This window comes from Atta cephalotes, assembly GCF_000143395.1.
Source record: "Atta cephalotes unplaced genomic scaffold scaffold00019, whole genome shotgun sequence".
In the NCBI taxonomy this organism is placed as follows: Eukaryota; Metazoa; Arthropoda; class Insecta; order Hymenoptera; family Formicidae; genus Atta; species Atta cephalotes.
The window spans coordinates 905828-919433 of record NW_012130083.1 but is presented as its reverse complement, the minus strand read 5'-3'; the positions used below and the strand labels follow the sequence as shown (position 1 = coordinate 919433).

The 13606-nt window shown below is 34.4% G+C and overlaps 1 protein-coding gene across 1 annotated transcript; it reads right to left on the bottom strand.

Annotated features, from left to right (window-relative positions):
- Nucleotides 1-1987: 1987 nt before the first annotated feature.
- Nucleotides 1988-5605, bottom strand: LOC105618969 (histone deacetylase complex subunit SAP30 homolog). Its single transcript, XM_012200500.1, has 3 exons — nt 5435-5605; nt 3432-3659; nt 1988-2119 (listed from the first exon to the last, which is right to left on the bottom strand). Exons 1-3 carry the CDS (start codon nt 5603-5605, stop codon nt 1988-1990), a joined length of 531 nt encoding a protein of 176 aa, XP_012055890.1.
- Between the last annotated feature and the right edge of the window lie 8001 nt (nt 5606-13606).

Here is a 13606-nt window from a genome sequence, read left to right as displayed (position 1 = left end):
AATAATTAATTTTACTAAACTAATAGTGTACTATATAGTATATATATATTATATATATATATATATATATATATATATATATATATATATATATATATATATATATATATATATATATATATATATCAGCTATGTGTAATGAGCACAATAGAATCTTCATTATCCAAATCTATTTCATCATGCTTATGATTATTTGAGCGTTCCTTATATTCATGTAATCTATTCATTTGATCGATCGAGCGTTCGAATAATCAAGTTCTTATTATATGCGTTTTAAGGATAGAAGAATAATAGTTAGCATTAATATTAAGCAATGATAGCGATAACGTTCGAATAATAAAAAAAGAAACGTACATAATGCACCATGCATCTATATTGTAGAGTTATAGTAGATCGCTTCGCCGAGACATAAGAAATGGTGCGAATGAAATTAATTAACCGGAACAATAAAGAAAAAGCAAAATAATTCGAATAATTAAGATGGAAGTATGTGCAACAAATGCGAACAAATTTATCGCAGAAGATTGTTAAGGATAATCTCGCTACCTCGTAATAATTGATTTTATCAACGGAAATATGATTTTAATGATGCAGTGGGCAAAAAAAAGTATGTATTGCAAAACTGATTAATTGTTTAAAAATTGAACATCGATGATATTTATTGCTTTAGAAAAAAAAGTACATAATAACAAAGCATAGGAATACTAAACGCATTGTTAGGACAAAATTAAAGGATAGTTATATAGCAATACTTAGTACCCAATTTTTAACACAGTTATTGCAACACATAATAATTACCATAATAATTAATAATGAGAATTAAAAATTTTTGATATTTGTTAAATTTGAAGTTGAAAACGGACAATTTTTAATAAAATATCTTTGTAAAAAAGGATCATTTGAGATAAACTCTTCAAACAATTCAGAAAAACCTATCAAATCAAAATATAAATGGATAAAACATTCAAAACCTTTTATTTATCTCGCTATTCAAGTATCTTGGTCACTAGACAATTTTTGTTTCTCATTTTTTATTATTTGATACAGAATGTATCAAATCTGTATTTTGACAGATATTTAACTAAGTATCTATTATTTTTCGTTTAGTTATTGAATAAAAAGCAATACTTGCTAATGCTAATTTCTTTTATATTGTCTTTTTCAAGACAAATCTACGTTCATACATTTCTTTACCCACTGTGAATATTTTTAACGAGTTAAATTTATATTCGCACAAATTATTTCATTTTCACAGGCAAAATAGAAAGGTAGATTGAAAATCCTTATCAAGAGGCTCAATCAATCGAAAAAGCGAGTTAATAATGATAATAGTGATTGCTAATAAGCATGTTGAAGGTACAATAGAAAGTAAAAAAAGAAAAACAAAAAAATCCGAGATCTTTATACATGTCTTTATCCGACACTACACATATATTCATACTTTAAGTATAGATATATAAATATATCAGGGAATTATATCAAGCTCCCGAAACGGCGGAACGTATATTCTATGTATTTTCTTTTTTTTCAATAAAGGTAAAATAGATAAAAATGCATTGATTTCACAGAAGTTTATTTCTGGTCGTAATAATAAACTGCGCACTTTTTCCAAATTAATCGTCACCCACGATTTCTAAAACGGAATCGCAAGCACGCATTTTGTACATTTTTACATCGTGCCAGCTTCTACATTACGAGAAGTGCAATGAAATGCAAGTAAAATAACAACAAAATTTGATACTGACATATGTATATATATGTTAGACTGCACGGCATAGCACACATATACATATGCATATTATATATTATATTTTTTATATATTATATATACATCTATTTTTTGTTTTATTTATATATATATATATATATATATTTTTTTTTTTCAAATGGACATTTTATAAAATACATATACATATTAACAAGTAAAAATTGATATTACACACTTATCACGTAATTAATATTACACGAAAAATTTTGCCACATAATGTTACGTCGTGTCACTGCTACTTAAACCGTTCTTTTGGTCTAACTTATTCGCATTGGTCTTAACTGTATATATGAAAAAGCTTAGAGCTTCCTTCTCCACGACGGGGATGGTCTTGAAATGCTTCATGAGAGTCTGCAATAAGAATTTTATGATACATTATTTTTTTTAATTGTCATGATAATGTCAAGAAGCAACTTTACTTGTTAGTATCAGTTATTAAATAATAAAACATCGTACAGTGAAAATATAATAGAAAAACAGTATAGGAATTCTTCATTTTAGGCCTATTCTTTGTAGTTGAATTTCTTATATCTTTATCTTTTTTTTCTCTCCAATATGAAAGAAGGAAAAGATCGACCCCCCCCCCCTCCCCGTAAGAAGTTTAGCTGAAAAGACTGAATCTTTCATTTATACTCAAAATTGAATGGCATTTGTTGAATTCGAAACGAATTCGTAGGAGAGCCAAGAATTAGGTGCAGACGAAACATTTATCGAAGTAGGCGGTACAAGGCGGAGCTTCTCCCTTCCTTTGCCCTTGAATTAATAGACATGTTCTTTGTCCTGAATTGATCTATGTTGATCCATGATCCATGTTATATTTTATTATGGATATAAGCGAATATATTTAAACGGCATTTTCGCGAACTTCAAACATATATTTATTTTAAATACGGCACTAGGGATCGTATTCTCAAAAATATCATAAATATAAAATTTCGTAAATATAAATATTTACGAAAATATTACTATATTAGATGTAGTAAAAAGAAATCCATTCAATTTCATGCAAAAATAATGGATTTCTTTTTACTACACCTAATATATTATACGTATATAGATTTCCTAATATTTCATATGTGATATTTTTCGAGAATCGGGGACTAATTCGGATACAAAGAACATATCTAGAAACAAACGTATTGCGTTTTTTAAAAAGTTAGTTACTATCATTTTATATCATATTTTCACTGTGTTTTATTTTGTTTTCTTGTCTTTGAAAGTAATAATGAATGATATAAATCTATTTATTATTATTTATTTAACAGTCATTTGGAAAAGATCTGGGAAGAAAAACTATTTGGTCCATATTTACCTTATTTTTATCGATAAGTGTGCGCATTTTTCAGATTTTATATTTAATGTAAACTATATGCTAAATGCATTTATCGCTAAAAATGAGTTTAAATACAGACTTTGATTTATCTATTTTTATCTATTTGTTTTTATATACCTTGAAATATCCTAAAATACATATATTTTATATAGCCTTTTTACAAATAATTTAATTTATATAACAATTATTATGATTATTGTTTATATTTAAACTATATATGTATATACATATATACATATATTAATTTGAATACATAAATATGTGTAAGTATATACATATTTAACTTGTTTATTGCATGTGCTAGATAGAAAATAATTTTACTATACTTACATCTGCTAACTGAGCCTTGTTAAGACCTGGTCGAGTAGAAACCTTGTAGTGCCTTTTGTACCGCCTCAAAGTGCCGACTTGCAGTTGGAAGAGGTCAACTTCTGGAACGTCGTTGTCAGTTTCACCCGAGTCTTCTTCGGAATCCTTGCGCCTTCGCTGTTGCTGCTGTTTGGTTCTTGCGCACTGGATCACTTGCTTGTGATAATCACAGATGTATATATGTCGTGCCTGTACATAAAGAAAGAATATAACAGAATAGCAATAATTATCATATACAAATGCAAAGTTCGCACTGATATCTTGCACCGGAAGTTTTGTCGTTCTGAAGTTCTGAAGTTCTGAAGTTTATTTCATCATGTCAATTCGCCGCAAACGAAAATTTTCGAATAAAGTGACATCTTATTGTGTATATAATACTATGTCAAAGTAATTATTTTACAAAAGTGCCTCGATCTATAAAAGAATTTTTTGGAAATGTTCAGAATGTGGAAATGTCAGAGTGTTGATTCTCTGACGTCTTTCGGGCCAAGCACTATTTTTATAGAAACAAGATATGAGATTAAATTATATTAAAAATAATAAAGAAAAATAAGAAACGTATATAATAATAATATAAAGGTAATTATTAAAAATATTTTTGATAATTACTTATACTTAATACTTTTGATGAATATAATTTTGTCAACTGAATAATCCGCGCATCGTTTTCTACGCTCGTCTCCCAACAGTCTCCATTTTTTAAATTATTTTTTATTGTTATCGGCTCGCAATTATATCTGGAATAAATTAATTTAATAAAAGAATTTAATAAAAGAATATATAATGTATTATTTGTAACATCCAAAATTTGACCGATCTTGGCATTCTCTCTATCGTATTTGATGTATTCACATATACGGTCGTGCTTAAAATTCTTAATATAATTATTTTTTATTTAATTTCGAAATACATTAACGTTCATTTATATATAAATTGTATTGCAATAAACATAATTTATTTAGGCTGGATTGTTCTATGTTTCAATAAACTTCAGCTGACTCTTACTCTCTCGTACTCTTACTCTTTTATTCTTTTGTTTATCCATTAGATAAATTATCACACAATTTATCTGAAGATGGAACACAACCAGCCTTATTCATTTATCTCTTTGTTATATTTCGCTATCAATACTAAATACAATAATTAAATGTCAATAATCGAATTATCTCAATTATCAATTGAAGCTACAGGTATCTACATCTTGAAAAAATACTCTTGAGAATTTTCGAATTTTTCAGATTTTTTGTTTACAATTCCAGATAAGATAAGAATGAATATTTTTTAAATGAGCTTTAAAATAAATTGGCGTGCAAATAATGCAAATTGTATATTGTAAATTAGCAGAAGATAGCAATTTCGAAATCATATCTATTATTTCCTACAATTGAAGACGAAACCTATAGAATAGTGTAAAAAATTTTCACAATAATATTAATATAGCTATCTTTTCTGCTGAGTATTTTGTTTTGTTTTACTGTCACTAATTTTTATAAAAATTCACGAACACAAAGAAAGTACGTGAATATATACGTGTCTGCTATACTTATTGCTAACTAATTGTTAATTTACATTATTAAGTAAAATATGATTATTAAAAAAAACAATGTTTTCAGAAAGAAACAAAAATAAGTACAATTTCCAAAAAATATCCCTTAGCACGACAAAATTCCATAAAAACTCCTAATTTTCAACAGTAAAAAAGAAATCTCTTAAAAAATCTAAGGTTTTTTAGTTTAAAAAAATTTTTTTTAATTAGCATCAGCGGATTCTTCTAATAACATTTCCTAAAATAATAATATACCTAATAGAGCGCGTATATTTTATATAATTTTCTCTTTTTATGAAATTTCTGAAAAGTCATTGTTGTAGTTCCACGTTTCCTCAATATTTCCGAGTGCTTCTGAGAGAGAAAATCGGCGTTCGCGGCAATTGGCGGACGTGCGCGTTTGCCATGTTATGCTCACCATGTGATCCAAGTTGAGTTTCAGCCGCCGCTGAGTGACCGTCTTTTGTATACGCTTGCTGTAGGATGCATTGCCGGCCGGACGGGAGCATCGTTCACTCTCGTCGACGAGGCAGCAGATCTGATCCGCCGCGCCCCGCGAATCCTCCTCACCGGTGCTAAAACCGTTCATTTTCTGCTCCGGTTCAGAAATAGTCCTCTCGATCGCGATCGCGATCGTTCAGCTGCGCGGTTTAGCGTCGTCTCCGACGACGACGGTGGTTCGCGCGGTTGATGCACTCGTGTCAAAAGTCTTGGATCGCGATGAAACAGCCGGCGATCGCAGGACGATAACCACGATGACGATGACAGTGATAACAATGACGACAACGACAACGGACGCACGGTAGGAAACGTCGCTTGCTCATAATTCTCCTCCGCGCAAACCGAGGCTAATCGAGCCGCGAGCTCCCCTACTTCTCCCCTCGCGGTCTCGTCGGCCCTTTTAATTCAGGGATGGCGTATATACCGTATATACGTAGGGTATATACCTCCGTATGCGTTAACTGGAGTCGAACCCACGCCAAGAGACGCGTCACGCTGTGTCGCGAGTCGCGACGTGACGCGTCGTGACGCGCCGCGTCGCAACAGTATTTGCCGGGTAATCGCCGATCGTAGAATCGCAGCTGATCGGTTGGACGCCGACGCCTGGTATTCGCTTGACGTGCACCGGAGTAACCGACGCCCGGGGCTCGCGAGCGTCGCCGCCGGGAAATCCGGGACGAGGTCTCTCGCGGCCGCCAAGCACCAGGAAGATTCCCAAGCCACCGGCGATAACTCTTGTTCCGCACTTCCCGTTCAACGATATTTTATACGATATTGATACCGCAAACACGCAGCTATCAACACGAATGAAAATTTGGATCTGAGAAAATCACTGTTTAATGATTTCGCAAAATGCCGATAAGAATATCGTTAACGACGACACAACCGTCAAGTCGAATGAACACGCACAATACACGATATATCTTCGACTGTCTGACTGTAGTCCGACTACGACTAATTCGACTCAGCTAAAGTAGTGAGCGAGCCACCTGCGATTGCCAGACATGCCCCGTACTTGCGCATGCGCGTTGTTTACAGCTTAGCGCGCAGTGCTGTAGCCATTAGGTTAAGTTAAAGTAATTTGATGTGGTGCCATGTGGACCACGAAGGACGTCTGCGCGCCAAACCGGAAAACAGGAGGTATAAGGAATTCCAAGAGGAAAATAGAAGTGAGGTAAAATATTTATGAAAATAAATCGCAATGGAGTCGGGAAAAAGGCCCACAAAAAAGATGTATCCGAAAATTTAGAAGATCTTTAGACAAAAATATCTTTAAAGATTGGTTGGGAGAATGACAATAAAGCTTGGTGTAAAATTTGTAATATTTCGCTTAAATGTTGTTGATATAATTTATCAAAATATGCTAAATCAGCTCCTCATATAGATAATAAATAATGTAGAAATTGATACCTCACAATAAGAGGTAATTTCTATATATTAATATGTTATAATATGTTTATAATTCTATTTCTCTTTGGGGCGATTAAGGACGTCAGTTTCATCGGAGATAGATACTCTACTGGCGCTTTAGGTTGCTCATGCGTAAGTGCGAAGCATATCTGGCACCCGGCTGCGAGATTATCTACACTTCTGCAAAAGTTGCTTTTTCTCGATGCGCGTGCGCGACAATGCGTGAAAAAACAACCAGTCCATCAAGTGCTGCCATTTCTTTTGAGCTGTTAAAAAGCATAGACTAGTTAATATGTAGAACTACCAAACATGCACGTATCAGTATATAAAAGCAAGAGTGAGGGAAATAAAATGTTTATTATAAGATTTCTTTATTTAACATTGACACATAACAAAGATGTATGCTTTTTTCCATCAATATAGATTAATTTTAATTTCGATTCAATTTATTTTTCATCATTTTCTAATTCTAAAAGTTAGAAAAAGATGAAGAGTAAGCGAAAACGAGATTAAAGTTAATCTACACTGATGGAAAGTGGCAGTAATAACTGCGTTCAGCAGATCACAACAACCATTTGGCAACTGTTTTATTCTTTGCTGAGATTGGGCCATTTCTCTTGATCTAAAAGCATAACTCAATCAATACGAAAAAAATTTCCAACAGAAAATTTCCAAATTTGCAAAATAAACGTTCTGAACGCAGCTAATTGGGGCATTCAGTACTCACTGAGCGCTCGGTGAGTTCTTATATCTAATTGGTGTATATTTTTAGATCTAATAGAATATGTCAATCAGATGCAAGAACTCAGTGAGCGATTGTGCTTCTGAACCTACTGAAAACACTCAATTCACAATGTTAAGATATCTTTTCAAGCTGGCGTTTGATGCTTATTTAATATTAATTTGAATATACATGATCGGACAAAATCTCCGATTTTAAAAATTACTATTTTAAATTGTTTGTATTTTGTATGAAGAGTTTTGAAGTGCAATTAAAAAGGTTTGTGAATCGTTCTATTAAATGTAATTAATGAATCTTTTTTGGACCAGTTACTTGAGTTTGAAATAATCATCCGGATCTAAATTCAATAATGTTCATACATGGAATCGTTTGTATTTTGTATGAAGAGTTATGAAGTATCATTAAAAACATTTGTAAGTTTTCCAGACACTTTTAAATATTTGAATGTCATGTATCTGACCGAAATATAGATTAAGACGCTACGGTGACGAAAATTCCGTTAGACGCGATCATTAATCTCTCTAATATTTCGGTATTCCTGATTTTTTTCCGATCACATTCATAAAGACATAAATTCAATAGACACAGATAATAATGAGCCAATCAAAGCATAAGTTCGATCTCAGAACTCTGAAGCTCGTTATTCTCTGTTCTCTGTGCCTATTGTGTTTAAGATCCTGCGCACAATAGAAGAAATAAGGAATTAGGAATAAACGATTTCAATCTATCAGAAACCGTGTATTCCGATGTATCCGATTTCTGATAGGTTAAAATTTTTTATTCTGTATTCCTAATTCTATATTTCTGCTATTGTGCGCAGGGCCTAAGTCTTAACAAAATTGCTCCGTTCAGTAGGAAAAGTAGTTGTTGAGGTTAGAAAATTTGTCATGTAGACAGTGGAGTGTATGGATTAATGTTTTGGTTCGGGGCGTAGCCGCATCACGTTGATCCCTAATTGCCTAAAAGTTGCAGCCTAAACAGTTACAGCTTAAAAATATCGTTCTAAAAAAACTGTTTTCACAACCCATTGTCTTCATGGATTAGAAATATTCTAAACGGACACTGTCTACATTGCAACTTCTAGGCGGTTAGACTTCAAACGGGTAGAATATTTATTTTTGTTCGGATTGGCATAATCGCCCCGAATTAATAAGCCCTAGTCTATATACTCCCCTATCTACAAGACAAATTTTCTAATTACAACAATTACTTTTCCTGCTGAACAATTTTGATACGAATGGTACGATCGAAAAAGAACCAGGATTACTGAAATACTAGATTACCGATCGCATTTAACGGAATTTCCATGACCGTAGCGCCTGAATCTATATTTCGGTCAGATACATGACATTTAAATATTTAATTAAAAGTGTTAGAAGACTCACAAATGTTTTTAATAGTACGTCATAATTCTTTATATGAAGTACAAACGATTCCATGTATTGGAGTCTATGTATCGACGCTTTTTATCAGCATGAAAAGGTACTTAAAGTTAAAGGTGCTTCCACATAGACTGACATTTTTTCTGCATTTTCATGAAATACTTAAAAACTGGTCGTTTCACTGACAAAAAGGATTGCGTGTTAAAATTGATATTTGTCAATCTTGATCCTTTTTGTTATTGAAACTGAGTTGATCAACCAACTCCATTAATGACTGGGATTAAATTTTAGAATTGTTAATTACAAAAAACTGAAAATATCTTAATTTTCTAGCAGCTGTAAAGAACGTTATTATAATAATGCCTTTTTTTTTAATTAAAATAATTAATTTTACATACTTTTAGTATCTCTAATTTAAGCTCGAAGCACAAACCTTTGCTTAATGAATAATATATAAAACATACGAAAATTAACCAATCAGAGTTTTTTATTTCATGGAAATAAATGAACGTTGATTAGGGTTCATTTTCTTATACATTTTAATTTAGTCGATTAATTTAATTGGAATTGATGAGATTGGTCTATACGTTTGCTCTTTTCGAGTTTACATTCTGTTAAACATGGAATAATGGCTTCATGTTATATGTATTTAAATTTTAGAAAAAAAAAGGAAAATGAGGAAGCACGAGGCAATAAAATCAAATTTAACATAATAACGGGAAATAAAATGTGTATAAATATTTTTAAAATAAAAATTTAGATAAAAATTCATTTGCCAAATTAAATTTTTGAAACTTTCAGAAAATTTACATTTTTTTTTAATTACAAACTATCATTTGGATGTATTTTTACGTTATCTTGGTCATTTAAAATACTGATGAAAACGATGCAATCATAGTATACGCCATACATTCTCACATTTTTATTAATTTGATTTTTCCTCCCTCTTTCCTTATATTATCGAAAAAAACTTTCTATTTTATGAACGAGTAAAAATATCGGACAAGATAGTCATGTTTTCGAGTATACAATGTCTAACAATTTTTTGTTTCATGTCTCCGCAAAAATAATTCCATCTCGAAAAATAGTATTTTTTTCCTAGACAACAAACGAAACATAGGTATTTTTTTCTCCTAGATTACAAACGAGAAAGAGCGCGGACGAAGATATGACACAAGTTTTCCTCATTAGTTTTTCCACGCAATGTTGGCGATCCTGCATGTAACCGCCGTAGAGTGCCGCGTCGTTCGATCATCGACTGGCGCCACCTACGATAGAAACGATGCCTAACCTCAACAATCTCGCGTAGACGGTCACGACGATCAATCGTCGAACGAAACAAACGACGGCGCACGGTGTCGGCCGTTCGATCAGCCGTATTTGAATAAGACCATCATAGGAGTGATAAGAATAGTCGCATTCACTGTCGAAAAATCAGCTTTGCGCGCACGCATTTTCCCGCCCTTTCAGCCGGCCGACATTTTATTTGGTGGGGGGCAAAAAGAAACGCATCAAAACATAAAAGGTCGGCGCTGATTGGCTTACTTTTTGCGGCTTATCTGAAATAAGCCAATGGTAATGGGAGATTTTCCCCGTACACTGGCCGTATGCCGCACGAGTGGCGTGGGGTCGCGATATTCGAAGCTGAAGAATCCTTTTAGCCGTAGCGGATCCCGTTCCAGGTAAGAAAAATCCAAATATTTTTTGCATGTCGCGTTGACAGATCTGCGGGACGCCGCGTGGATGTTCCTTACGTACATATGTACCGTCGGACCCGCCCAACACGAGCGTGTCCGCTGGCCGTAAGTCGCTACCGTGCTGCGTTTCTCGTACGTATACCTTTTATTTCCGTACTACCGTCAGCACACGGCAGCAAATGGCTGCCTGGACGAACGCTTCGTGCTCGTACGTCTCGCCGTTCTGTCGTCTCGTCGTGCGTTATTGAGATACCGTGCGACGAAAAGACGTACGTAACGTACAACGGCGAGACCTCGGCTACGCGGATCGACTCGTGGAGACGCTCACAGACGCTCGCTGTTGCGACCGCCGCCACCGCCGCCACCGCTGCCGCTCACTCGCTCGATCGCCGCGTCAACCACGTATTGACGTCAAGGCCTACGCGCGCGTGCACATCTCGCGTCTTTTGCGTTGCATCGCGCGCTAAACCCGTCCATTGCCGACAAGTGGACCTCCCCGAGGAGGATAAGCCGTAGTTGAAAAATCAATTTCACTCTCTGTCATCCTTCCCAACATGCATGGCGTGTGCTATGGTTGGGACGCGCCGTCAGTCGTTTTCCCGCTTCGAAATCTCTCGAAAGCTGTCAAGAATACAAGCGAGTGAGCGAGCGAGCAAGAGCGAGAGAGTCTTGGGACCTCGGAGAAGATCGACGTCTTCCTATTTTTCTCTACATCTCTCTCTCTTTCTCTCTCACTCCCTCCCTCCTGCGCTCGGATTATTTTTCTCGGCGAGCTCGTTATTACCAGCGAAATAGATCGTGATGCTCGCGAGCGACAATCGCGGAGTTGGCAGGAGCAGAGCGAAGGGTAAGATAGAATAACAGAAAGAGAGAAAGAGAGAGAGAGAGAGAGAAAGAGAGAGGAGGAATAAGAGGAAGACAGAGAAAAACGTTTACACGTAGGCGGTTCTTCACCGACGGTGCATCTCGCGCGCGCAAACCGCGGCGTAACGTAAAGGTGCGTCCAGACTTGTTACTCCACATCGCATCACGTTGTGAGCGACGGCTATATATCGTGGCTAACATGGTTGCAATTCGTTACCGTGTCATATCGACGCTCCATTGAGAATCACGGGAGGGATGAGCAGAGAGGGGCGGGACAAGAGGTTTTATGATATTATTTTATCAAAACGTCATCTTTCTTATCCGACGCAGTGAGGTTACGAGTTTGGACGCGGCTTTAGTGCGCGGCGGCGACGGCGAAGACGCCAAAAGTCAAGCATGTCGTCGGTCGACTCGCTTGACGTTTTTATTTGGTCCGTTAATCGTCGCTCGACACGATTTCTCGTGGGTCTCCGAGGTAGATACTTCCCGTGCATCCCACACGCACCTAGATCCGTTTCTTTATTTTTTTTTCCTCTTTTTAGCTGCTTGTGACGTAAACTTGTACCTTCTGTCAATTTAGAAGGTCCGTTTTTTTATCCCTGCACTTTTTAAATTGATGCAGTAAGTTGAAATGAAACTGTATACTTGTTTCACTTCAATTTATTGCATCGTGTGCACTACGATGCAATAATCAGTGCAGGAATAAAAAAATGGACTTTTGGTTTTGTTCGCGTTATTCGAAATCCACATAAATTCTTGCACTTGAAATAAATATAAGGTCGACTCTATATTTCGAAACGACGAAAATTACAATAGTGAGCAAATTTACTAGGCATTGATCAATGAAATTATGAATATTTTAGTCAATTCACTTTTATAATCCACTTTTGTTATTTTCACCTCGTTTCAAGATACAGAATTGATTTCATGTTTACTTGCATTTTTTGCACTCATCTTCATTTTCTTTCTCTTCAACGCCAAATATCTACGTATCTCATTTTGAGTACAAAAATTTTTGAAGATTTCAAGCAACATGAACAAATCTATATATAGTGAGAGAAGACGAAAACGCTGAGTGTAAAATGTGCAAACAACGTGAACAGATTTTTTTGCCTCTCCGATTACATGTGATTCGATTACAATCCTATACAGTTCAATAACGTTTTCATTCATGATTGTTATATTGAAAAAGCATTGATGGAATGATTTTAAATCGTTTTGAATGCTCGATTGTTCAAATTAGATATGTGCGCGAATATGTGAATGACAAGTAGAACAAAAAATAATGGTAATTTACCGACGATCAAAGCACTAAGATGATGTTTACGAATTTCCAATTTTGTAATTTAAATCGTTAGGACGAATTCAGGATCGGTAATTAGTCTTGTAAATTCCCATGTAAATCTTTTTTTCACTTTGAATGTAAAAAGTACAACGTGGTGTAGCTAAAAAGAGCAGGCAACTGTAAAAAAAAAACGTGCGATCGATGGATACCCGGATGAACGCGTGATGTTCGGGAACTAAAACCTGAGCGACACAACGTGTACTTTCACAAGTTCAAATTTCGATTCTAGATGCGTTTTTTCGCCTCTAGAGTATAAGAAATATGGGGCAACATGTGATGCGAAAGAGAGTGAAATTAACAATACTGGAAATTTTATCTGAAAATGGAGAAACATTTTAAATTAGAGTAAAAATGCTCATATATTTTTTTAAAAATTTAAACAATATGATTTAACAATATGATCTTTCGAGCTTAATTAATCTATAACTTTAAATTAATATAATTAACATAAGAATAAATTCTAAATAATATTCTTCACAATGTCACTTATTTCGGTTTACAAAGTCTTCTTCAGTGTTAAAACGTAGAAATATTATATATAATATTATATAATATATATACAATATTAAATTAACAAATCAAATAAATACAATGAAAATTTAAAAAATCATTAGTGATGAAGTATCAATATATTAGGTGTAGTAAAAAG